The sequence below is a fragment of the Oryctolagus cuniculus genome, chromosome 15 (assembly GCF_051225735.1).
Source record: "Oryctolagus cuniculus isolate XC-2025 breed Fujian yellow rabbit chromosome 15, ASM5122573v1, whole genome shotgun sequence".
NCBI classification, from domain to species: Eukaryota; Metazoa; Chordata; class Mammalia; order Lagomorpha; family Leporidae; genus Oryctolagus; species Oryctolagus cuniculus.
The window spans coordinates 32,449,804-32,476,773 of NC_142881.1; the positions used below are offsets into that span (position 1 = coordinate 32,449,804).

Below are 26,970 nucleotides of genomic sequence, written 5' to 3' on the forward strand. Positions count from 1 at the left end.
GGCATAGTATTCTTGGTCGGCAGTTTTTTCTTTTAAGACTTTTTTTTATTTTTATTTTTTTTGGAAAGGAGAGTTACAAAGAGGCAGAGAGAGAGAGAGACAGACAGACAGAGGTCTTCCTTCCACTAGTTTACTCCCCAAATGACAACAACGACCGGATTTGGGAAGATCTGAAGCCAGGAGCCAGGAACTTTTTCTGGGTGTCCCACGCAGGTGCAGGGGCCCAAGCACTTGGGCCATCTTCTACTGCTTCCCCAAGCCATAGAAGAGAGCCGGATTGGAAGTACAGCAGCTGGGACTCGAACCAGCACCATATGGGATGCCGGCACTGCAGGTGGCAGTTTTACCCTCTACACCACAGCGCCGACCCCCTTTTTTAGGACTTCTAATGTTTCATTGCATTCTCTCTGGGCCTGTAGGGTTCTTTGAGAAGTTTGCCATTAATTTAATGGAGATTTCCTTAAAAGTGACACTTTTTTTTAAGGTTTATTAATTTGAAAGGCAGAGTTACACAGAGAGGCAGAGGCAGAGAGAGAGAGAGAGGTCTTCCATCTGCTGGTTCACTCCCCAAATGGCTGCAATGGCCGGAACTGTGCTGATCCGAAGCCAGGAGCCAGGAGCCAGGAGCTTCCTCTGGGTCTCCCTTGTGGGTGTAGGGGCCCAAGGACTTGGGCCATCTTCTACTGCTTCCCATGCCTTAGCAGAGGGCTGAATCAGAAGTGGAACAGCCAGGATGTGAACCAGTGCCCATATGAGATGGCAGCACTGCAGGTGGCAGCTTTACCCACTATGCCACAGCACTGGCCCCTTGTTTTTAGAATTCTCACTTTGTCTTGTACTTTTTTTTTTTTTTTTCCAAAGACTTATTTATTTATTTGAAAGGCAGAGTTCTGGGTAGGGGGTTGGTTTCAGAGTGAGAGAGAAAGAGAGGTCTTCTATCCACTGGTTCATTCCCCAAATGTCCGCAAAGCTGGGGCTGGGCCTAGGTGGAGCCAGGAGATTCATCCGGGTCTCCCACATGGTGCAGGGACCCAAGGACTTGAACCATCTCCTGCTGCTTTCCCAGGCACATTAGCAGGGAGACAGATGAGAAGTGGGGCAGCCAGGACTTAAACCAGCACCCATATAGGTTTTGGCATTGCAGGTGGTAGCTTAACCCATTGTGTCACAATGCTGGCCCCTTGTCTTATATTTTTGACATTCTGACTTTAATATACATTGGAGAGGATTGTTTTTTGTTTTGTTTTGGTCAAATCTATTAGAGTTTTTTTGGGCTTCCCAGATCTGTATGTCTATATCTTTCCAAAGATTTGAAAGGTTTTTAGCAATTATTTCATTGACTAGGTTTTCTGTGTCTTCTCTTTCTGGAACACCCATAATGCAAATGAATGCTTGCTCACTTAATGGTGTCCCTTAAGTTTCAAATACTATATTTGTGATTTTTTTTTAAATTTTTGTTCTTTTTCATCATCTGACTTCTTTTTTTTTTTTAACGATTTTTTTATTTATTTGAAAGTCAGAGTTACACAGAGAGAGAAAGAAAGGCAGAGAGAGAGAGAGAGAGAGAGAGAGAGAGAGAGAGAATCCAATGGTTCACTCCCTAATTGGCTGCAAAAGGCCAGAGCTATGCCGACCTGTAGCCAGGAGCTTCCTTCGGCTCTCCCATGTGGGTGCAGAGGCCCGAGGACCTGGGCTATCTTCTATTGCTTTCCCAGGCCATAGCAGAGAGCTGGATTGGAAGAGGAGCAGCTGGGTCTTGAACCGATGTCCATGTGGGATGCCAGTGCTTCAGGCCAGGCGTTAACCCGCTCTGCCACAGTGCTGGCCCCCGACTTGTCTTCAAGCTCAGAAATTCTTTCTTCTGCCTGCTTAGTTCTGCTATTGAGGCTCTCAGTTATGTTTCTAATTTCATTTATTGGTGTTTTTAGCTTGAAGATTTCCGATTCTTCTTTATAATCTGTCTCTGCTGAATTTCTCATTCATATTATGCATTGTGTTTTTTCTAATTTTGTTGAATTGTCTGTCTGTATTCTCATATTTCAGTAAGTTTCCTTAAAATCATTATTTGGAACTCTTTTTTAAAAAATTATTGATTTATTTGAAAGGCAGAGTTAGAGAGAGAGAGAGAGAGAGAGAGAGAGAGGGGCAGGAGAGGGGGGGAGATATCTTTCACCTGCTGGTTCACTCGCCAGCTGCTACAACAGCTAGGACTAGGCAAGGCCAAAGCCGGGAGTCAGAAATGCTATCTGAATATCTGCATGGGTGACAGGGACCCAAGTACCCGGGCCTCCTTCTGCTCCCTTCCCAGGAACATTCGCAGAGAGCTGGGTCAGGAGCAGAGCAGCCGAGACTGGAGCTGGCTCTCGGATACGGGGTGCCAGCATCGCAGGCAGCAGCTCAGCCCCTGTGCCACAGTGCTGACTTCTGCAGCTGTTGGCGGGATTCCATTCCTTTCTGCCGAAAACGTCCCCAGCTTACTTTGCATTTGCTCTGCCTCGGAGTTGGAATCAGCCCTTTTCTCCAAGATGTTTTTTAAAGCATTTGCTAGCATTTAATGAAACTGTGGCTTCAAGCCAGCAGGACAAGGCTCCCCCACACCCTTAATCTCTCCTCGGCTCTTCTTCTGAGGAATTTGCCCTTCACGATGACAGGCTTAGGGAGCTTTCCTTCCCAGAGCTTTGTAGCAGCCCGACCGCACCACATCAGTGACGGCAGCAGCTCCAGCCGTGTTCTGGTCTGCTCACTGACCAGCGTCCACAACTTACCAAGGTTGGCAGTTGGGCAGAAGCTCTGGTTCCTCTTTAAGTGGTAGTATCTCATACCAACTTCTCCAGGTAACCTGGGTGATATTTATCAACGTTGATCCTGTGGTGCTGCATGCCACCAGCATTATTACCTCGGCCTCCTGGGTGCTTCCGATGCTTGCCGATGCGGCCGCGCAGTTTCCGGGTCTTCCTTAGTCTGGATGGCGTGTTGGCTGCCGAGATCAAAGAGTCCAAAGAGATCTGATGGTTTTGAATGATGCTAGGTTTTCATTGTCGGGGGTGTCATTGCTTCTGGGCTTTCTGAGGGCAAGGGAGCAGATGAAAAAATTTTTTAAAAGAGATTTATTTTATTTATTTAAAAGAGTTACAGAGAGAGGTAGAGACACACAGAGAGGTCTTCCATCCACTGGTTCACTCCCCAAATGACTGCAACAACTGGAGCTGAACTGATCTGAAGCCAGGAGTCAGGAACTTCTCTGTCTCCCATGTGGGTAAGGGGCCCAAGGTCTTGGGCTGTCTTCCACTGCTTTCCCAAGTGCATTAGCAGAGAGCTGGATTGGAAGTGGAGCAGCCAGGACTTGATCTGGCACCCATATAGGATGCTGGTGCTGCAGGCCAGGGCTTTAACCTGCTGCACCACAGCACGTACCCATAAATATTTTTTTTTTAAAGATTTATTCATTTATTTTGTAAGCGTTATGGGGTGGGGGGAGGGAAAGAGAATCTTCCTTCTGCTGATTACTCCTTAGATGGTTGCAATGGCCAGCATTGGTCCAGGTTGAAGCCAGGATCCAGGAGCCTCATCTAGGTCTTCCATGTGGGTGGCAGGAGCCCAAGCACTTGGGCTATCCTTTCCTGCATTTCCAGGCTATCAGTAGGGAGCTGGATTGGAAGTGGAGCAGCCGGGACACAAACTGGTACCCATATGGGATGCCAGCATCACAGGTAGCAGCTTAACCTATTATGCCACAATACCAGCCCCTGTATGAAATATTTTGTGTAAAGAAATTGTCTTAATGCTGCCAACTCAAATTTTACATTACAGAGCTTTTTTTGACTTTCACCTTATATTTTCATGTCTTTTTTCTTATACTGCAAATTCTAGATTTTAATAACATGTTTTATTTGCTTTACCCTACAATAAGCATAAATTAGTTTCAAAGTAATATAGCTGTTAATATTAATAGTAGGGGCTGGTGCTGTGGCGCAGCAGGTTAACGCCCTGGCCTGAAGTGCCAGCATCCCATGTGGGCGCCGGTTCTAGTCCCAGCTGCTCCTCTTCAGATTCCAGCTCTCTGCTATGAGCTGGGAAAGCAGTAGAGGATGGCCCAAGTCCTTGGGCCCCTGCACCCATGTGGGAAACCCGGAAGAAGCTCCTGGCTCCTGGCTTTGGATTGGCTCAGCTCCAGCCGTTGCGGCCAACTGGGGAGTGAACCAGCAGATGGAAGACTTCTCTCTGTCTCTACCTCTCTCTGTAAATCTGTCTTTCAAATAAATAAAATAAATCTAAAAAAAAAAAAAAAAAAAAAACTAATGGTAACGTAAGTATATCTGCTGATTGAAGTTTGTTTTCCCTTGAATACATCCCAGTAAGGATGTGTAATCAGAATATAGTTTTCAAAAGTTACATGAAATAATTCCTTTCTCTGTGCTTATGAATTTTACACACAGATATGTTCCCCCTCATTTGTGTTAGCTTTGGGGCTTTGCCATTTTTTGCTTTTGAATTTAATTCTAATTTTTGGAACAGTATTATGTTTAAATGGTTCAAAAGTCAAAACTGCATAAAAAGAGCTGTATTTTGGAAAAGTTAGTCCTTTCCTTAACCATTCTCACTATTTTCTGGTTTATCCTTTGAGTGCTTTTGTTAAAATAATTAATACATGTGTATGTCTATATATTTATGTTTCCCTTTCTTACACAGGCACCTTACTTATGTTCATCACCTTACTTCCCTCGCTCAACAGTAGATCCTGGAAGTCACTTCCTATCAGCTCAGCAAGTGCCTCCATTCCTCTTTTTTTTCTTTCCTTATGACTATTATCCCACATTATCTAGATTATGAAAGTTCATTCAACCAGTATTGAACATTTATGTATCCAATAATTTGATTAATATCATGCAAATGGAGTTAGAATTTCAGGATAGATTCCCAGAAGTGGAATTCTGGGTTAGAGGGTAAATGTAAGTATAATTTTATTAGATACGGTCATTCTCCACCGTAGCGTTTGTATTAATTTACACTTCTACGTGGGTTGTATCAGAGTGCTTGTCATAAGATTGTACCACATAGTAGTTCTGAATAATTCTGAATAGTATTTTTTTTTTAAATTTATCTATTTATTTGTTTGAAGGCAGAGAGAGCAAGAGTGAGAGAGAGAGAGAGAGATCGCTTTTCCATCTGCTGGTTCACTTTCCAAATGCTCATAACAGCTAGGGCTGTTCCAGGAGCCAGGAACTCCATCCAGGTCTCCTATGTGGGAGACAGACCCAAGAGCTTGGGCCAGCATCTGTTGCTTCCTAAAGTGTGCAATAGCAGGAACTTAATTGGGAAGTGAAGGTAGGACTTGATCCCCAGGTACCCTCACGAGAGTTGCTGGTGCCCCAAGTAGCAGCTTTACTTACTGTGCCATGACACCTGCCCCCATAAATAGTATGTTCTTTAAAACTGTTTTAGACTGTCATCTGGAGACCACTTGCCATTTGTAAAGATTTGGGGGATGGCTTTTGTCAAGTGTAAACATTACTACAAGTGTCTCTATTTTCCTTTCTGGTTTATTTGTGTCTATACGTGACATATTTGATTTTCAAACAGCAGTAACTACATTGGTGTCTTCTCACAGTTTTCCCATCAGATTTGTTGAGATACTTAAAGGTAAGAGAAAGGGAACTGGAATAGGACATATAGAGGACCTTGGACTTCTCCCAAGTAATCTGCCAGTCAGATAATTTTGAGAATGACTGTCTTGTGGCTTTACAGAAATTTAGATCCAAGTAACCACTGGGTCTTGGTTTTCTTGTATGTCTTACCCAGGCTCCTGCTTATATTCGGGAATGTGCCAGATTGCACTATTTGGGCTCCAGAACGCACACATCAAAGGTAAGAAAAGGAAACTATTCTTAACCCAAATTAGGAGTTAATATTAGTGAAAAAACTTTTTAGTTTTTATTTCTTTATTTGAGGAAGTTATAGACAGAGAGAGGGAGAGACAGGGAGAAAGGTCTTCCATCCTCTGGTTCACTCCCTAGATGGCCCCAATAGCTGGGTCTGGGCCAGGCCAAAGCCTGGAACCAGGGGCTTCTTCCAGGTCTCCCACATGGGTAGCAGGAGCCCAAGTACTTGGGCCATCCTCTGCTGCTCTTCTGGGCATTAGTGGGGAATTGGATCAGAAGTGGAGCAGCCAGGTTGAGTCCCAGATTTTTGTGGGAACCAAAACAAAGCCAACAGAGATGTTAATTCACTTTTCCTTTACATCTTCTTTAGGATGACCTGGATCTGACAGCTTCATGTGGGACTCAGTCCTTCCAGCTGGTGAAGTCTCAGAAACGGAACCGAGTAGATTCTTGCTCCCAGCACGAGGAGACCCAGCAGCATACAGAGGAGGCGCTGAGAGAGCTGTTCCAGCACGTCCACAACATGCCAGAGTCAGCAAAGAAGAAGCAACTTATCAGACAGGTGCTGAAGCCAGGCACAGAGGACGGAGCCCGAGGAATGTGACCGCGATTGTGGAGTCCTTGGGGGATGCCATTACAGTCTCAGTAACTTTTGGCTTTTATTGGGCCAGGAGAGTGAGCTTGTCTGTGAGATCTCAGTGAAGATTCCTGTACTCACAAGAGAAAGGAGGGGAGGCTTTTGGGTGTCTGCAGCTAGGCCTGTCCGCTTGTGCTTGGAGGGTGTGCAGTGCGGGTCTTGTGCCAGTTTTGCTGAGATGGAATCAGCAGCTGCAGCATATTGTTTCAAAGTTTATACTCTCCAGATTTTCTTAGCAAATGACTTCCTGAATTTCAGTTTTCTAGTTTGTAACATGGTACTAGTCACATACAAATTTCGTGGTTGCAAAGATTAGGGATAATCTATGTAGAGTGGCTGGCATAGCAGGATGTAAGTGGTGCTCTTGTTGCTGGAGTTCTGTTAGAAAACACTGAGAATTCCGGGTTCGGTCTGATGCTAGAAAGTAGGCACTCTAAGGGACTAGGTGTGTGTGGGAGCAGAATGAGGGCTTTGGTTTGCCATTTTGAGACCCAGTGTAGTTTGAGTAAATCCTGATGACTTGAGCAGTTCTTTCTCAGGGAATTTGTTTTGTTTCAGTCTCTCTTGAATGTTAGCTGAACAGACAAGGTCTTGACCTCTTCTTCATCTGGGACTTTCTTAAGGGGAAGAGTCTTGCTTTTATTTATTTTATACCTAATCTCAGACATAGAGTCATGCGGAAGTAAGTACGCAGAAAATGTGGAACCGAGCTGTAGGTGCAACTGAGAGAGGCCTTGAGCGGATGCTTTCTGTTACTCTCTGAAGTTCACTTTGAGATCTAGGAAACTGCTGTGACCAGGATTTTATGGGGTGGTTTGAGTCTGGTTGCAGATTTCAAGCAGCCTAGTGATTTTATTCTTGATAGAAACTAAGACAGCATTTTCATGTAGGACTTCTCTCAACAAGAATACTGAAGGTAAAAGGAAACTACCAAAAGAAGAAAAAAGCATAATTTTTGCTCTGTGTAGAAAACCAGGAGATTACAGAGAAGGATAAGAAGAAAATAAATCACTCGTGTCACGTGTGTTTACATTTTGGGCATGTCTTTCAGTCTTAATCCTATGGATATGTGTTTCTTAGTTATGATCATACCACTTCCTTTTATTTTTAGTGCTTATTTATTTATTTGAAAGGCAGAGTTACAGAGAGGAGGGAGGGAGAAAGGGAGGGAGGAAAGGAGAGAGAGAGAGTGAAAAAAGAAAGAGAATGAATCTTCCATCTGTTAGTTTACTCCCCAAATAGCAGAGAGAGCCAGGGCTAGCTCAAGCCAAAGCCAGGAGCCTGGAACCCCAGACCCACATGGGTGGTAGGGGCTTAAGTACTTGGGCCATTTTCTGCTGTTTTCCTAGGTACATTAGCAGGGAGCTGGATCAGAAGGGGAACAGCCGGGATTTGAACCAGTGCTCCTGTGGGATGCCGGCCTTGCAGGGTGTGGATAACCCACCATGTGTCCACAACGCTGGCCCCTATACCACTAATTTTTTAAACATTCCCTGTTTTCCCTAAACGTTGTAGCATAAACATTTTTTCATGTATGCTTGCAAATTCCTTGCATACCTTTTAGATACTGCCACATCTTTTTATAGAAACTATAATTTTACTATTTCCTAATTTTTTCTCTATGATTATAAAAATAGTACAGGCTCACTATGAAATCATTGAAATTTCCAGAAGAGTATAAAGGAGAAAATAGAAATCACCTGTGATTGTTCAAAGATAGCCTTGGTTAACACTTTGAGGTATATTTCAAATTTCTCATATTATTTAAGATTATAAGGTCATAATAGATAAATTCAAGTTTATATCCTACTTCATTTAAGCTTGTATTATAAATATTTTCTATGTCACAATACTGTGAACACTTTTAATGGTTTGCATATTCCATTCTATATAACCTGATTTATATACACTTTGCCTACTGTGAACATATTGGGGTTGCTTTTTGGGTTATAAGTATTTGTTGTTAAGTATTTTCATTTTAGAATATTCCCTAAAAGTGGCATGACCAAAGGGTAAGCATTTTTTTGTTTTGGTTGATTCAGCTATTAGATCCCTTTGAATATACAGATCCTTTCTTCTCACCCCTCCTTTTGTTTTCCCTAAAATATTGCCAGTTTGTTTGTTTTTTAAATTTGAAATAATTCTAGAGGAAAGTTGTAAAGATAGTGCAGTTTCCCACATAATGTTAACATTATCAAAACTGAGAAATTAGCATTGATACATTGCTGTTAACATTATAGACATTATTCATGGTTTACCAGCTTTTCCTCATTCTATTCCAGGATCCAAGGATGCCACATTGTACTTGGACACTTTTTCTTGTTATCTCTCTTTCCCCTCCTTCTCCTCACATCCCCTTTTCTTTATTTTTATTATGGAAGAAACCAGGTTGTTTCTGCTGGTATCCTGTGTTGTTATTTAGCTTGTTCTCCGATCTTCAGCGTCTGCTGTAAGCTGCCAGGAGATCTGTTCGTAGGGGCTTGAGCTGCTGTCAGCTTCTTGTTGGAGGGCTCGCAGTTTACAAGGCTTTGATTAGCTGTTTCTGAATTGCTCTGAGAACATTTTACCAGTTAGCACCCCCACCCCAGCTGCGTATGAGGGAACCCACTTATTGCATCCTTGTCAACATTACCAGGAATGATGGATTCCACTTGTCTGTATATGTTCAGGAGTGATAGTTGCTAGCGAAACTCTTTAAAGGTAGCTGAGATAATTAACTTTAAGAACCTCTTGATACCTATATATAAAGTCATAGAAATATACGTAGTTAGAAAAGGCCGAAGAGTAAATTCTTCAAGTAGGTACTATATTATTGTTTTTTAAGTGGGGAGATGAATGTCTAATCAAAGAACTAACTAAGATCAGACAATTGAATAAGATTATACAATTCCTCGGATCTTCCCTTTTTCTACTTCCGATACCTCCAAACAGAGAGCTGATGTTGATAGCATTGACAAGTCTGCATTCTAATGTATTTCCTTTTGACAGTAATGCTGGCAGGCAGTCCTGATAGACATCCATTTAGAGAGCTTTAATAACTTCTTAAAAATTCTGTGTGCCATTTATGTTAAATTAAGAACTTTTAGGGTATGCCAGTAACTCTCTGCATCCAAGATACTTGATGCAAAAAAAATTGTGATTATCAGCAGGAGAATTTGAGCAAATTCTGTAAGCTCTCTACGTCTCAGTTTCTATGTCTGTCAGATAACAGTTCTACCTTAAGATATGTGAAATCCAGGCCCCTCAGAGTAATTTAAAACATTTTGACTTCTGGGGCTGGCATGGTGGTGTAGTGGGTAAAGCCGATGCCTGTGGCACTGGCATCCCACATGAGCATCGGTTCGAGACCCAGCTGCTCTATTTCCGATCCAACTCCCTGCTAATGGCCAGGGAAAAGCAGTGGAGGATGATGACCCAAGTACCTGGGCCCCTGCCACCCAAATGGGAGACCCAGATGGAGTTCTTGGCTCCTGATTTTGACATGGCCCAGCACTGGCTGTTGCAGTCACCTGAGGAGTGAACCAACAGATGGACCCTCTCTCTCTGTCTTTCCCCCTCTCTCTGTAACAGTCTTTCAAATAAATAAATCAAGAAAATGAAGAAATAAATTTGACTTCTTTTGGGTAGCTTGATTTCTGCCTTTGTGATTTGCTTGCTGAGTTACTAATCAATACATAGGTGCATAGGCTCACTTCTTCCTGGACTTTTTTTGGTATTACAGTTAGCTATTTTTTTTTTTTTTTTAATATTTATTTTTGGCCGGCGCCATGGCTCAGTAGGCTAATCCTCCGCCTTGCGGCGCCGGCACACCAGGTTCTAGTCCTGGTCGGGGCGCCGGATTCTGTCCCGGTTGCCCCTGTTCCAGGCCAGCTCTCTGCTGTGGCCCGGGAGTGCAGTGGAGGATAGCCCAAGTACTTGGGCCCTGCACCCCATGGGAGACCAGGATAAGTACCTGGCTCCTGGCTTCGGATCAGTGTGATGCGCTGGCCGTGGCGGCCATTGGAGGGTGAACCAACGGCAAAAGGAAGACCTTTCTGTCTGTCTCTCTCTCTCACTGTCCACTCTGCCTGTCAAAAAAAAAATTTATTTTTATTTATTTGAAAGTCAGAGCTACACAGAGAGAGAAGGAGAGGCAGAGAGAGAGGTCTTCCATCCGCTGGTTTACTCCCCAGTTGGCTGCAACGGCCAGAGCTGTGCCGATCCGAAGCCAGGAGCCAGGAGCCAGGAGCTTCCTCCGGGTCTCCCATGCGGGTGCAGGGGCCCAAGGACTTGGGCCATCATCTGCTGATTTCCCAGCCCATAGCAGAGAGCTGGATCGGAAGTGGAGCAGCTGGGTCTAGAACTGGAGTCTATATGGGATGCTGGCACTTCAGGCCAGGGCTTTAACCCACTGCATCACAGTGCCGGTCCCAGCTATTGGTTTTTACACAATGCTATCTCTCTTGTTTTAAAAGACTTTTTATGTATTTGACAGGAAGAGAGAGAGGAGAGAGAAAGAGGGGGAGGGAGAGAGGGAGAGGGGGAGAAAGAAAAGAAAGGGAGAAGGACAGGGAGAGGAGGAGAAGGAGAAAGAGAGAGAAAGAGAAAGGGAAGGGGAGAGGGAGAGGCAGATACTCCTTTTGCTAGTTTGTTCCTCAAATGCCTGCAACAACCTAGACTGGGTTAGGCCAGACCAGCAACCAGGAATTACATCTGGGTCTCGAACAGGGTAGCGGGGTGGATGTACCTGAGCCATCCTCTACTGCTTTCCCATATGCACTAGCAGGAAGCTGGATTAGAAGTGGAGGCAGGACTCTATCCTGGACACTCTGATATAGGATGCCAGTGTCCCAAGGAAGCAGGTTAACCCTCTGTGCGCAACACCCACCCCAGGATGCTATCTCTTAATGGCAGAATATTAACATTTTCTCTGTGTTGTTTTTTTGTTTTGTTTTAGTTTAATAAGCAGTCTTTGGTCCAAACACCAGGGCGAGAACCTTCTAGTTCTCGAGTACAGAAGAGGGCTCGTTCGCGCTCCTTCAGCGGGCTCATTAAGGTGGGTGTGCTGTGCTGTCCTTTGAGCATGGATTGTGAAGAAATGTAATAGTCTGACTTTTCTTATGCAGAACATTTCTGTTTTTTGGGGTCCTATACAGAGTTAATTTGTGAAGGAATAAAGATAGAATTTGTACAAGCTTTATTTTTCCAAGGATTTCCTGCATTTCAAATCAGACAAGAGGAATTATGGAGTAAAAGAAATAAAGGTTTTTCTGTCTCTTCCAGGGATGAGGATAGAGTCCTCAGTCCTGAGCAGCGTGAGGAGGCTGTTTGCTTCCTGACCTGCTTTGTGCTGCATACTTCTTTTATTCACTTCATTTGTTTTTTTAAAAAGAGGTATTTATTTATGTGAAAGGCAATTATAGAGAGAAAGGAGAGAGAAAGAAAAAGATGTCTTCATCAGCCGTTTCACTCCCCAAATGGTTGCAATATTGGGGCTGGGCCAAGCACAAGCCAGGAGCCAGGAGCTCCATCAGATGTCCGATGTGGAGGGAGGGACCCAAACACTTTGGCCATTTTCTCTTGCTTTCCCAGGCACATTAATCAGGATCTGGCTCAGAAGTGGAGCAGCTGGGTCTTGAACCAGCATTCATATGGATGGCAGCATCGTAGGTGGTGGCTTTACCTGCCATGCCACCATGCCAGCCCCTAAAAAATCTTGTTTTTAAAACAAATGCAAAATAGACTTCTGTGCTGTTGCTGCCATCACTGTGTACAGATTGAATGTACCAGTTTTCAGATGATCTGAAATTGTAGTGAAAGAATATGGCCATCAGATGGCAGTAGACAACTTGGTTTTGGGGTTCAAATTTCCATGCATAAACTAAGGCAAGGTTCTGGTTACCTTGGAGAGAAATTAGCATTATTCTGTGTTCTATTGTTTTTAAACTTGTTTTAACATTGCTATTATATATAAATCCAGCAACATTAAGGAGCCCTTTGATTTAAATTTAAACCTTTGGCCTAAAAGATAAATACTTTGTATTTTTTTTTCCTTTAAGGTACAGCTGTTAGTAGTTGCAAATTCATCTAATGTTGGTCTTAGGTATAATGTATAGCAATAGAGAATTCACTTCTCTTTCCTGATCCACTGTGTCAGTGGCTTCTGGGACAGGAGGCTTGTTTGACATAAAAATTTCCTTTCTGTCAACAGAGTGGAAAGATAATTCATGGAATGGGAGAAAATATTTGCAAATTGTATATCTGGTTAGTAGTTAATGTACAGAATATATAAATAATTCCTGTAACTCAGCAACAGCAGAAACAACCTCATTAAAAAATGGGCAAAGGACTCCAGTAGGTATTTTTCCAAAGAAATATGTAGTGGCCAAGAAACACATGAAAAGATGTTCAACATTGCAAATTATTAGGGAAATACAAATCAAAACCATAACGAGATACCACTTCCTGCCCACTGGGATTGCTAATATGAAAAAAAAAAAAAAAACACAGAAAAAAGCAAGTGTTGACAAGGCTGTGGAGAAACTGGAACCCTTGTGCACCACTGACGGGAATGTACAATGGTACCTCTGGAAACCAGTAGGAGAGTTTCTCAAAGGGTTAAACCCAGCAATGCCACTCTGTGTATCTACTCTGAAGAATTTAAAGGAGAGTACCGAGGAGCTGCCAAAACATGAAGCAGCCCAGTTGTCTGTTCTGTTGACAGAGGAATGTAATGAAGTGTGATATATAGACAGGGGAATATTGTTCATCCACAAAAAGGAAAGAAATTCTGAGTTATGCTATAGCATAGGACAGCCCAAAGATGTTATATTATGTGAACCAGCCAGGCACAGAAAGACAAATACTGTATGAATCTGTGTATGTGTGCTACCTAGAATAGCCCACTTCACAGAGGCAGAAAGTAGACTGGTGGTTGTCAGAGGCTGAGGATTGGGGCCTGGGGGTGATTACCATTTAGTAGATAAGGAGTCTGTTTGGGAGGAGTTGGATGGCTCTGGAGGTGGCTGGTGGTGATGCGCGCACAACGCTGCAGATGCACTTAATGCCGGCCACTCAGTTAGAAAAGTTCATTCCTCTGACTGCCCCGTCATAGAGATGATCGAAGGAAGTTTTACAGTAAAGAATCTTTCCTTAATCCAAGTTAGGTGGCTGTAGGTTTCTCAGTGAGCTTCTGCAGTTGGCTCTAGGTAAGTTGTGTTGCTAATTGTTAGCTTAAGCAGTTGGAATCTGTCCACTTCTTTACTAAGAGGGAACTTATAACTTTAGAATTTATAAAAGAACTTACAATTCTTTGGGATAACACTATTTATTTTTAAAGCTTTATTTATTTATTTGAAAGACAGAGTTACAGAGAGATTGATTTATCGATCGATCCATCTTCCCCAAACAGCTACAACAGTTGGGGCTGGGCCAGGCTGAAAGCTGGAGTCTGGAAGTCCATCCAGGGCTCCCAAGAGGGTGGCAGAGAACCAAGCACTTGGATAGAAGTGGAGCAGCCAGGACTTAAGCTGGCACTCCTGTGGGATGCTGTTGTTGTAAGCAGCAGCCTAACCCACTGTGCCATGATGCTGGCCCCCTGTTTTGATCCTTTTTAGTTAGACTTTTTTTTCTTCTAAATCTTTTCTCAGGTAAATAATTTATTGTATCAGAGTATTCTGAATACTGCTACTGATATGTATAACATTGAGTTTATTGTTCTAGTTTTGACTTCTTTTTGGGATTAAAATTTATTCTCTAAGGGAGAAAAAGGGAAGATTTCTCCAAAGATGGTAGAGTTGTCACTGACAGCTTTCACAGTAAGTTACATCCATCTTCTAAGCTGCGCCAAGATTAAAAGGCTTTTAGTCTTGCTCTGAATGTCAGTGTAGTCATGTGACCCCCTTTAGAAGGCCTGTACCCCCCTTGTGGCTCTATTAGGAACTCAGAGAATTTGTTCAAATGTTTCATTCCTGTGTGAGGAATGACAGGGAAGCAGAGTCAGGGAGCAGATCCAGCCCAACTGTCTCATTGTGGAGAATGGAGGGAGATTCTTTGAACAGCTGCTGCAGGCAGCACACCCGTGGGTAAGAGGAACATTGGTACTTACCTGGTGTCTCTTTCATGGCCCCACAGCCACACTGGAATTGGCCTATTTAAGTTTGTTTAAATCAACTATCAGCTTGCTTCTAACATTGCAGTCCTTTTTTTTTTTTTTTTTAAAGATTTATTTTATTTTCTTGAAAGTCAGAATTACACAGAGAGGGAGAGACAGAGAGAGAGAGAGAGAGAGAGAGAGAGATCTTCCATCTGCTGGTTCACTCCCTAGATGGCTGCAATGGCCGGGACTGGATCAGGCTGAAGTCAGGAGCTAGAAGCCTGGTCTCCCACATGGGTGCAGGGGCCCAAGGACTTGAGCCATCTTCCGCCATTGCAGTCCCTTTAAGTGTGGAGGAAAAGTGATCACTTACAGAAGAACAACTTTTTTGGGTAACATGCTTTGTCTTGTATAAGATGGCAGAACTGATCATATTATGGAGTTTTTTAAACCCAAGGAAATTATAATTTTGAAGGTCAGTGTAGCTATAATATATATACAGTAGATGTTTGTAACTTAAATATTTTCTGTTCTTAAATCAGCGGAAGGTCCTTGGAAATCAGACGATGTCGGAAAAGAAAGACAAGTATCCTACTCCAGAGTCTGTGGCCATGAATGAGTTGAAGAGAGCCAGCAGAGAAAATATGAACTCAGTAAGATACTGTTCTTTGGACTTTGTGTGTGTGTGTACACTTGTAAAAGGCAGGCATCGACATACTATCATTTGTTTACTGTGTCTCTTGGCCATTCAGCAATGCCTTCTTCTCAGTCCTTTCATTTATGCTCTCTCTCTCTTTTTTTAAGATTTATTTATTTATTTGAAAGTCAACAGTACAGGGAGAGACAGAGAGGAGAGAGATCTTCATTTGCTGGTTCACTCCCTAAATGGCCACAACAGCTGGAGCTGGGCCAGTCTGAAGCCAGGAGCCAGAGTCTCCCACGTGGGTACAGGGGCCCAAGACTTGGGCTGTCCTCTGCTGCTTTCCCAGGAGCATTAGTAGAGAGCTGGATCGGAAGTGGAGCAGCCAGGACTCGAACTGGCACCCATATGGGACGCCAGCTGTGCAGACATTGGCAACCTGCTGTGCCACAGTGCTGGCCCCGAGTGGTTGATTCTTACTGGGAGACTCCACAGGACAAGTAAGAGTTGAGCCAGACCTCCCTGGCCCCACGTTACCTGTGGGATGGTCCTGCAAATATCACAGTCCTGGCTACTTACTAAGCCAACACTCAATGTAAAATTGATGAGCTATAAATGCATCAGTCCTGGTAACCTCTTCACATGAAAATGGAGCAAGTAAAGAATCCCTTTGTTAGGAAAGTCTGTAGGAATGACTCGAGAACATTTAAACACTGCAAAATTTTCTCCTTACAGTTGTTTTCTGGCTCTCCAGCTGTCACGGTGACACCAACAAGACTGAAATGGTCTGAGGGGAAGAAAGAGGGGAAGAAAGGTACTAGTGGTACTTACTCTCTGTTCTCACTGATGTTGCTCCTTCTGCTTCTGGTGTTTTGAATTCCTAGAAGTGATGTAGGAATTGCGTCCTTGTGTCCCGACGGTTATTCTACTCAGTGCTGCCCCAGCTGCGGAGGGGTGGAGTGTGAGCAGACCCACACTGTGCTCCTGAATTTTTTTTAAAGATTTGTTGATTTATTTGAAAGGCGGGGTCACAGAGAGAGGGGTAAAGACAGAGATCGATAGATCTGGTTTAGTTCCCAAATGGCCGCAATGGCCAGGGCTGGGCTAGACCAGAGCCAGGAGCCAGGAGCTTCTTCTGGGTCTGGTGGCTTTACGCACTGTACCACAATGCTGGCCCAGCTCCTGAATTCTTAGATAGTGCATAGTATAAGATGCCTTTTTAGAATCAATTGATGAATGAATGAATTTCTGAGGCAGTGGCAGGGCACCCCTTTCCACTGGCTCACTACAACTTCCTGCAGTGACAGCTCTCCCACGTAGCTGGCAGACACCCGGTTACCTGAACCTTCACTGATGCCTCCCAGGGTCTGTATTAGCAGGAAGCTGGCGTCGAGAGCTGACGCCTAGCATCAAACCGAGGTACTGTCATGTGGGCCGTGGGTGTCTTAATCAGCACCCTACCTGCCAGGCCAGACTTCTGCCCCTAACCTATCCTAAGAACATGCGGTAAGGTGGTTGAGAACAAGCGTCAACCAGCCTGTGGCACTGAGTGCAGCCGGGCTGAGACTGTGCTCCTGGCGTAGTTACGTGTGGGTTAGCCGTAGTCAGTGGCACTTTCCCCCGTGCTGAAGGCCTGGGAATCCTGTCACACAGCTTGCTTTTGAGGCTGTCACTGGCCTCAGAACTCGTCCACAGGAGCTTGGTGAAAGCTGACGCTGCCGACTGGCCCGGGCTTCTCTGATAAAAGCCTGCTGTGGCTGAGGTGGCTCAGTGGGCAGACCAGGAGATCGCGTGAGCCCTGAGTTACCGTTCCTCTGGCCAGAGAAGCCACTCATCCTCCTGAACTCAGCTTTCTTCCTCTGAAATGAGGATAACACAGGTTGAAAATCCTTAGTCTAGAAGTCCAAAATCTGAAACTTTTTGAGCACTGACATGATGCTCAAAAGTTTAGAATTTTGGAGCATTTCAAATTTGTGGATTAGGGATGCTCAGCTGGTAGAGTCTATGCAGATATCCTAAAATCTACAGCACTGCAAATGGAAACACTGCTGCTTCTAAGCATTTTGGAAAAGAAATACTCAGCCTGTTACATGTATTTCACAGATTTATTATGAGGCTTAACTGAAATAATATTTTGGAAGCACACTGTAATTGCTAAAGCATTAACAATTTGTAATAGTTGCTAAGAAAACCAGACAAGACATGGTCTTGTCCAACACTCATGTGGCAGTTGAATTGAGCTCTGATTTGACATGCCTATTTCACCACTGGGACGTGAGCATAATGACTGAGATGTCAGCCGTACGTAGAAGGAATAAATGCTCAATTTGGATCAATCTTTATTTTCTTCTAGAATATTACATTTCACTATAGTCTTCTTACTTAGCCTTGAATGAATTATCTGAATTCTTTTTTTCCTCCTTACTTCTGAGTTCTAGGCTGGGTGTCTGAACATAATTTTTTGTGTTATTTGTGTCTAAATAATTCCATCTATATGTCTGTGAGTCAAGACCAAGCATAAGTTATTTTTTTGAAGAATATTTTGTGTCAATATGTCTTTTGTTGCTTTTATTTTTAAGATAATTAGTAAATAACAAGTTTCTTTATATTGGCAATGTTACTTTGTAAAGATATAAATGAATTAAAAAATAATCCAGTGTATTATTTCACTAAGTTCTTTTTTTTTTTTAGAAGATTTATTTATTTTATTTGAAAGAGTAACACACACAGAGAGTGAAGAGAGGTCTTCCATCTGATGGTTCACTCCCCAAATGGCCGCAACGGCCAGAGCTGCGCGGATCTGAAGCCAGGAGTCTCTTCCGGGTCTCCCACGTGGGTGCAGGGGCCAAAGGACTTGGGCCATCCTCCACTGCTCTCCCAGGCCACAGCAGAGAGCCGGACAGGAAGTGGAGCAGCTGGGTCCCGAACCAGCGCCCACATGGGATGCCAGCGCCTCAGGCCAGGGCGTCAACCCACTGCGCCCCTATTTCACTAAGTTCTAAGGCAGGGATCCTTGGACTGTTATCTGTGGACTTCCAAAGAAGTCTTTAATAAAGTTCCTGGTATTGCTGATGCAATTTTTATATAGATACATATGTGCATTTTTCTGAGGGAGTTTTATTAAATTCTCAAGAATATTAGTGGTTCAGAGCAGTAGAGGGCCACAGATAATGAATGACATTCAGTGGTGTTTTTACTGTATTCTCTCTCCGTGGTCACTTCCTCTATCCTTGGTGTTGTGATGCTATACTATTCTTGTTTCCTCCTCCTTTTTTTGTTATTGATTTTCATTTTTTAAATTTTAATAAGGGTGCTGATGCTGTGGCTCAGCGGGTTAATGCCCTGGCCCGAAGCGCCAGCATCCCATATGGGCACCGGTTCGAGACCCAGCTGCTCCACTTCCGATCCAGCTCTCTGCTATAGCCTGGGAAAGGAGTAGAAGATGGCCCAAGACCTTGGGCCCCTGCACCTGTGTGGGAGACCTGGAAGAAACTCTTGGCTCCTGGCTTCGCATCGGCGCAGCTCTGGCTATTGCTGCCAATTAGGGATTGAACCAGCGGATGAAAGACACCTCTCTCTCTCTCTCTCTCTCTCTCTCCCCGCCTTTCCTCTCTCTGTGTAACTATGACTTTCAAATAAATAAATATATATTTTAAAAACTTTTAATAAAAAAGATTTATCTATATATTTGAAAGGCAAAGAGATAGAGAAGGATGGAGTAGTAGAGCGAGAGAAAGAGGTATCTTTTACCTACCAATTTACTCCTCAAATGACAACAGCCAGGACTAGGCTAAGCCAAAGCCAGGAGCCCAGATCTCCATCCTGATCTCATGTGGGTGGCAGGAACCCAAGCACTTAGGGCATCATCCACTGCCTTCCCAGGAGCCTTAGTAGGAGGCTGGATTGGAAGTGGAGCAGCGGGATTCTAGCTGGCACTTTGATATGGGATGCAGTTGTCGCAAGCTTCACCTGCTGGGCCACAGTGCCTGCCCCTCCTCCTCCTTTAGTTCTTTTCCTTATCTGCAGTGGCTGACCCTTGTCTGCCTATCTACTTCTTTGTGTTTTTGTTTTCCCCAATGTTCTATCATAAGCTCTTTGCTCGTTCTTTCCTCCCTTAACAGCTGGGTTGGCTTCCACAGCTCAGATCTGCTCTCTGTGATGACTACTTGCAGACCACAGCTCCAGTGTGAACTCACTTCTAGTCTCCAAGTCCATCCATCCAGGAACCTGCCTTGTAGTTCTTTTACACAACAATGAATACAACCTTAAATTGTTTCATTACTCATGTTTATAAAAGTAATAAATACTCTTTGGAAGGCCGGCGCCGCGGCTCAACAGGCTAATCCTCCGCCTAGCGGCGCCGGCACACCGGGTTCTACAAGGCAGAACTACAAGGCAGGTTCCTTCTTCCAGGCCAGCTCTCTGCTGTGACCAGGGAGTGCAGTGGAGGATGGCCCAAGTGCTTGGGCCCTGCATCCCATGGGAGACCAGGGGAAGCACCTGGCTCCTGCCATTGGATCAGCGCGGTGCGCCGGCCGCGGCGGCCACTGGAGGGTGAACCAACGGCAAAGGAAGACCTTTCTCTCTCTCTCTCTCTCTCACTGTCCACTCTGCCTGTCGGAAAAAAAAAATATTCTTTGGAGAAGAAAATGCAGTTTTATTATCATCATCAGTAGCATAATCCAATAAGGTTTGTTTAGCACAGGGTCTCTCAAGCATGACATGAATGGTATTTTGGGCCAAATAATTCTCTGTTGTGGGAGCTGCCCTGTGCCTTGTATGGTGGTTGGCAGCATCTCTGCCTTCTACCTAGCACATGCTGGTAGTGCCGGTCCCCTAGCTGTGACAGCCAAAAACGCATCCAGACATGTCTGCTGCGGGGGAGGAGACAAAATCACCCCAAAATCACAACTGATGCAGCACATATGCAGCACTTTCTTATTAGTGGGGCGTTATTTTCAAAAATTAAACTTTTAAAATTAATTTAGTTTTTATTTATTTATTTATTTATTTTTAAAGATGTATTTATTTATTTGAAAGAGAGTTACAGAGAGGCAGAGGCAGAGAGAGAGAGAAAGAGGTCGTCCATCTGCTGGGCCATTCCCCAGATGGCTGAAATGGCCAGAGCTGGGCTGATCCAGAGCCAAGAGCTTCTTCCAGGGCTCCCACGTGGGTGCAGGGGCCCAAGGACTTGGGCCCTCTTCTACGGCTTTCCCAGGCCACAGCAGAGAGCTGGATCAGAAGAACAGCCTGGACTAGAACCGGCGCCCATATGGGATGCCGGCACTGCAGGAGGTGGCCTCACTTGCTATGCCACAGTGCTGGCCTCACTTTTTTTTTTTTTTTTTTTTTTTTTAATTTATTTTAAAAGAGTTACAGAGAGAGAAGGAGGGAGATCTTTCATCTGCTGGTTTACTTCTAGATGGCTGCAATGGCTTAGGCTGGGGCAGGCTGAAGCCAGGAGCCAGGAGCTTCTCCCAGGTCTCATGTGGGTGGCAGGGGCCTAAATTCTTGGGCTATCTTTCGCTGCTTTCCCAGGCCATAAGTAAGGATCTAGATTGGAAGTAGAGCAGCTGGAACTTGAACCGCTGCCCTTGTGGGATGCCAACATTCCAGGTGGTGGTTTTACTGGCTACACCAGGATGCTGGTCCCTTTAGTAGTTAGAATTTCAGCCATTCTTTTTTTTTTTTTAAGATTTTATTTGTTTACTTGAAAGTCAGAGTTACAGAGAGGCAGAGGCAGAAAGAGATCTTCTATCTGCTGGTTCACTCCCCAGATGGCTGCAATGGCCGGAGCTGCACTGAACTGAAGCCAGGAGCCAGGAGCTTCCTCCAGGTCTCCCACGTAGGTGCAGAGGCCCAAGGACTTGGGCCATCTTCTGCTGCTTTCCCAGGCCATAGCAGAGGGCTGGATTGGAAGTGGAGAAGCTGGGACTCAAACCAGCGCCCATCTGGGATGCCGGCACTGCAGGTGGTGGCTTTACCTGCTACACCACAGCGTCAGCCCCTAGCCGTTCTTTAAAGCCCGGCCTAAACCCCACCTCCTTTGAAACCTTCTCTGACTAACCCTGCGACATATAATTACTACGTATAATAGCTACTCTTATTGATTCTAGTAAAATGTAGTCATTGAATATGATTCATTTGTTTTACATGTATTGTTTTACCTTGGGCTGATTTCTCTCCTGGAAGACGGGTGAGACTTGAGAAGATATTTGTGGCCTCTGGTCCCCTGTTCTCCTCTCAGTGCTGACAGTCCCTTGCTTCCAGTAGACATTTACTGAACATTTACTCATGAGAGCCTAGTGGTGGTAAGGGCACGGCTCTGCGTTCAGTGAGGCTCCGTCCAGTTCCCAGTTTTCTGCTAATAGCTACTTATCCTAGGGCAGGTTAACTTACAAAGGCTGCAGCTTCTTTGTCCTAAGGTGGCAGGAGTGTTACCTCTGGCACAGGACGTTGTGAGGAGAAATGAGATAATGTGTATAAAGAATTACAGCAGCCCTTGGCACAAAATATGCCCTCAGGTGGTAGCTGTTATTGCCATTACAATGGTTCAATGAAGCAAGATTAGATCAAGCAAACTTGGTAATGTTTACTTGGTAGAGTTATAAGTTCTCAAACTCTTGAACCTTCAGTTTGGAAAAAATATTAAGAGTAGGTTCTGGCCGGCGCCGCGGCTCACTAGGCTAATCCTCCGCCTTGCGGCGCCAGCATACCGGGTTCTAGTCCCGGTCGGGGCGCCGGATTCTGTCCCGGTTGCCCCTCTTCCAGGCCAGCTCTCTGCTGTGGCCCGGGAGTGCAGTGGAGGATGGCCCAAGTACTTGGGCCCTGCACCCCATGGGAGACCAGGAGAAGCACCTGGCTCCTGCCTTCGGATCAGCGCAGTGCGCCAGCCGCAGCGCTCTGGCCGTGGCAGCCACTGGAGGGTGAACCAACGGCAAAAGGAAGACCTTTCTCTGTCTGTCTCTCTCTCTCACTGTCCACTCTGCCTGTCAAAAAATAAAATAAAAAATGAAAAGAAAATGAGTAGGTTCTGTAGTGTTTGGGTGGGATTTTTTCAGAGAACATTTATAAAGGGGCCTACATTGTGGCACTGTGGGTTAAGCTGCTGCTTGTGATGCCGACATCCTTTATCAGAGTGCCAGTTCAGTCCCAGCTACTCAGCTGCTGCTCCGGCTCCTTGCTAATGTATCTTGGAAGGCAGAGGAAGATGGCCCAGATACTTGTGTCCCTGCTACCCACGTGGGAGACCAGGATGGAACCCCTGGCTCCTGGCTCTGGCCTGGCTCCAGCCCTGGCTGTGTTGGGCATTTGGGGAATGAACCAATGGATGGGAGATCCCTTTCTGTGTTTTTTCTTCTCTGTGGGTCAGTTTGCTTTTCAAATAAATCTTTTAAAGGTTTATTTATTTATGTATTTATTTTATTTTATTTGAAAGACAGAGTGACAAGGATAGGAAGAGAGGGAGAGAGAAAGCGAGAGATCTTCCATTTGCTGATTCACTCCACAAATGACTGCAATGGTCAGGGCAGGGCCAGGCCAAAGCTAGGATCCTGGTACTCCATCAGGGTCTCCCACATGGGTGCAGGTGCATTAGCATGGAATTAGATTGGAAGCAGAGCACCCAGGACTGGAATAGGCACCCATATGGGATGCTCGTGTCACAGGCAGTGTCTTAACCTCCTGTACCACATTGATAGCCCCCAAATAAATCAATCTTTTTAAAAATATTTATAACCGTGTCTAATACTTTGTTTCTTCTTCAACCTAGGATTCCTCTGAAGGATCCGGAGTTCTGTCGGCCATGCAGATTTTTTTCCAGGGGGCCATGTGTTACTACCACTCATAGTGAAGCTTGGACTTGCAGCTTACTTGCTGCATTTTGACTTGTAAAAGTCAACTAATACCGTGACTGATGCCTCTAACCCCACTCACTGGCTGATGTGTGCAGGCTGTGCCTCGGAGAGAGTGGTAGGCTCATGCGCTCTCTCTCAGTGTCACGGAGAAGCCTCTGATCTCCAGCCTGTCCAGTGCAGCAGACGAGCAGTCCTGGGTGGGCTCCAGTGCTTGCTCCGTGTGTAGGCAGATTCTAATTTTTGAAAACATGAAATCTGTGCTCAACTGCCAGCAATTTTTAAAAAGTAATGTCAATTGTAGTGAACTGATGTTATTTTTAACTGGTATTTTGGCTTTTTCTCTGTTTTGATAGTGTTGGGGGTTATGTTTTTCGTTTGTTTGTTTAAAAGCCATGTTGTTGCTAATCTGAGTAGACTCTGAGCTAGAGGCCTTTCAGCTTTTCTCACTTTGAGCTGGGGAAAGCGCTTTCTTCCCTGACACTGTATTCCTTCAGACCTTATTTATGTCCAAAGAACTTAGAGCGTTCTTGGAAATGTATTCTTTCCTGGGTCTGGTATTGCAGTGTATTTGACCCATGGTATTGAAAAAGGAGAATTCAGAACAGTACAATATTGACAAATTTCAGTTACGAAGCTGTCTTCCCTGCCCGCCTCCCCACCTCTCCTTTCCTGAGTGATGCAGACGTCACTGTGTGGTTGATGAGCCACCACTCGCTTTCCTCTCACAGCAACATCTCTGGTGCCAGTGGGGGGCTTCTGTGCCCCATCACTGGGACCCAGAGCCTAACGGAGGTCTGCTGAAACACTGGCATGTGGGGGGGGGCTCTGGAGTGTCCCGGGCTGACCTGGTGGGTGGGCTTTGTTGCACCTTTCCAAGCATCCCGCATGCCGGCTGGACACTCTCCTGAGAGCGGGGCGGGGGAGGGGTGGGGGCAAGAGGGAAGGAAGTGAACAGCGGTGTCTGCTGGGCTGATGGCCTCTAAAGGAGAGGCGTTCTAGTGCTGAGGGCGTCTGAGCCTCTCCTCTCCTCGTCACCATGTCCAGCTGGTAATTGGAGATGGGGCCAGAGCTTTTGGGCTTTTGGCTTTTGGCTTGGGTATGTTCAGGTATGTTTGAGGTGAGCAGTGGCTTTGATCTACTTTGAAATACCCCTGCCCAGAGAGCAGCGCATGGCAGGTGAGAATGTTCGGGTTAATGTTGGGCTCTGTTAGGCTATGGAAGCGCTGTCACCCTGAGTCAAGCTGTTATGGGGAAGCAGTTGCCCAGTAAATATGGCTTGCTGACCTAGTTTTAAACAGTTGAAATTGCTGCATTGTTGCAAACGACAGATGCCTCTGGGGGAGCAGAGCTGGGCTTTGTGTCTGCTGTCTGCCCCTTCTCCTGTATTCTAGTTCTGCTGCTGGGACAGCACTAGTCAAGAACAGTGTAGAATTTGGCCTCCAGCTTGACAGACTGGGGGAGTAGATGGTTAGGAACAGAGTTGCTTGAAAATTCTTCTCTAGGGCAGTTTCAGATCATTCTTGAAAATGTTCACTCACAGATTCATTTGTGTAGGTCTCTATCTGACTTTTCTCCTTAATAAGAAAAAAAATCCTTGCACCAGAAACCAGTGACTTCAGACAGAACCCAGGCAGTGTTCTCCTTTCCGTGGTACGTCCTCTGTTTCACGAGTGCAGCCGGAGGTGTGTCCTGGCTGAAGGGGACGGAGCAGAGCAGTGAGCGGTGCCTCCTGTTCCCCGCTTGGTCTTGCGGGCTGCCTGCGGGAGGAGGCTGGGGTTTAGGAGACGCTTCCTGGGGGTGGAATGGGTCCTGGGGGCAGTGTGCTGGGCGCAGCTGGCAGGAGAGCTGTTCGCTACCTACACATGCTTTTAGATAGCTGGGCCTGTTGGGCAGTTTATGTATGTGCTTGGATTTGTGTTTTGTTTATTTATTGAATATGCTTTTCCTTGCTTTAAGGGTATTATAGGTCATTTTTCCTATAAAAACTGTGATCCATTTGGAATTCAAATTTCAGGCGTAAACAGCATAACTTTCTACCTTTTAATATGTAACTGGTCTAATCCTGTGGAATCTTTGGGAAAATCCAAACAAATACCCTTTATTGTTGCCGCAGAAGATTGCTATCTCCCTTCTGATGGGCAGATATTATTTTTGAGCCAGTATTTAACTAATTTTTTAAATCTAAAGATATTTTTTAAACCTGTTTTGTTTATTTTTCATGTTGGAACAATCTCTTTGGAAATGCCTCTTCCTGTTGCTTTTAAAATGTTGTTTTCTGGGATCATTTTGATGAGTTCTGATGTAGTGTCAGAGGGGCACAAGTATAGAACACAGGCCCGTGGTTGTCTTTGGAATCCACCCTACAGTGACAGAAGGCTCGGGAGATACTGCACCTCAGTGACATAGGAGGGGTAGGTGATGAGTCGTAGCTGAAGCCACATGAGCCTAAGTGTCCAGGGTGGGTCAGGAGTGACGGGGACATGGAGTGACACAGGGCTGTAGACCATGGTGGTTGCTGGCTGCTTCGGAGTGGCCGTTTGTTGGCCTGCAGGGAGGCTGTCCATCCAGGGGTGTCAGAGCAGGGCCATTCTCTCCTCCAGAGTGGGAATGAGTGAGCCTCCTCCCAGGAGCCTGCGGCAGTACACGGTTTAAGGTATGCCTTCCTGCAGAGCCTGTGGCCGTCAGGACCACGCCTGCACTGAGTGGCCGTGTGACCACGCGTAACCGGGAAGCCATCTTTGGACACGGACATCTTTGGACTGTGCCCCTTACTCGGTGCAGGGCCTCACACAGATGCCGGGAGCTGGTGGCTCCCCTTCCTCCGGGAGAGCGCCTCGTTTTCAGTCTGCTCTACCCTGACGCCTTCCTACTGAAGACGGGACTCAGATCTATGCCTGGATAAACCTGGCTGGGTTGCCCTAGAATCTGGGGAGGATTGGGGTTCCTGAGATCTGCACGCTGTTTAAACTGCTGGTGAATAGCATAACCAGAACTCCCCGTGGATGGCCGCCTTGCTGAGATCTTTCCACCAGGGTAGTTGGTGGAACCAGGCTGGGGGAGGCGGAGTACACGGCAGCCGTGGGTTACCATGGAAACCGGAGTGTGTGTGGCCACAGCCTGAACTAAAGAGCCATGGAGCACTCCCCAGCCATGTTGGGGACAAGCTGTTCCCTCTCCCCGGGTCCGGCCTTCGTAGCACAGGTGCCTTTGCCCTGTCCCTGACTTCACTCGAGATAAACGAGGCTTCTTCAGAGAGAAAGGTTTTACCGTTTTTTGTGTTTCATTTTTACTTGACTATATATATATATATGTAACTGTAAAGAAACAATCATATTATGTTGTCTTTCTTTTATATTCTTGGAATATTCTGAAATTAAATGTCCTTGTTTGATACCCATAGGTGCTGGTCTCTTAGTTCACATTTGGAAGAGGGGGTGGCCCAGGAGATGCTCCTCTTGGGCTTGCTGCCCCGCTGGGTGGGGGGCTCAGGACACAGGGGCTTTTGGCCGGGAGAAGTACAGGTGGAGCAGCCGGGATTCTGAGCTTCCGGAGTGCCTGCAGCCCGGCCCGAGTGCCTTGCCGCCTCCAGGTTCTCACGTCCTCTGCCTCTCGCTTACGGTTACACAGCAGTGGAAATGGGGTGGTGGTTTCGTCTGGGCTGGAGGGTCGAGGGTTTAGACCAGTCTGGTTCCATGTTATTTCTGCCACTGCCTCAGTCTTTCCGACTGCTCTAACAAAGTACCAGAGACTGGGGGCTTACACACACTGCAGTGTGTTCCTCACAGTTCCGGAAGCTCCCAAAATCAGGGTGCTGGCAGAACTGGTATCTCGAGAGCCCACTCCTTGGTTCATAGACTACTGTCTTCTCCCTGTCACCTTACATG

General features: G+C 45.5%; 1 protein-coding gene and 1 pseudogene across 5 annotated transcripts in view; one reads left to right on the plus strand and one right to left on the minus strand.

Annotated features, from left to right (window-relative positions):
• The window catches only part of ARHGAP19 (Rho GTPase activating protein 19), a 72,539-nt gene extending 46,054 nt beyond the window's left edge, over nucleotides 1–26,485 (plus strand). For all 5 annotated transcript variants that reach the window (XM_008270292.5, XM_008270293.5, XM_089314627.1 and 2 more), the window contains 6 exons: nucleotides 5,800–5,865; nucleotides 6,250–6,441; nucleotides 11,453–11,551; nucleotides 15,133–15,243; nucleotides 15,966–16,044; nucleotides 23,002–26,485. In XM_008270292.5, the coding sequence (XP_008268514.3) occupies nucleotides 5,800–5,865; nucleotides 6,250–6,441; nucleotides 11,453–11,551; nucleotides 15,133–15,243; nucleotides 15,966–16,044; nucleotides 23,002–23,012 (558 nt within the window). In that variant the 3' untranslated portion in view covers nucleotides 23,013–26,485. The remainder of the gene's footprint in view (nucleotides 1–5,799; nucleotides 5,866–6,249; nucleotides 6,442–11,452; nucleotides 11,552–15,132; nucleotides 15,244–15,965; nucleotides 16,045–23,001) is intronic.
• On the minus strand, nucleotides 2,445–5,398 carry LOC138845478 (large ribosomal subunit protein uL15 pseudogene; annotated as a pseudogene).
• Nucleotides 26,486–26,970: the final 485 nt, after the last annotated feature.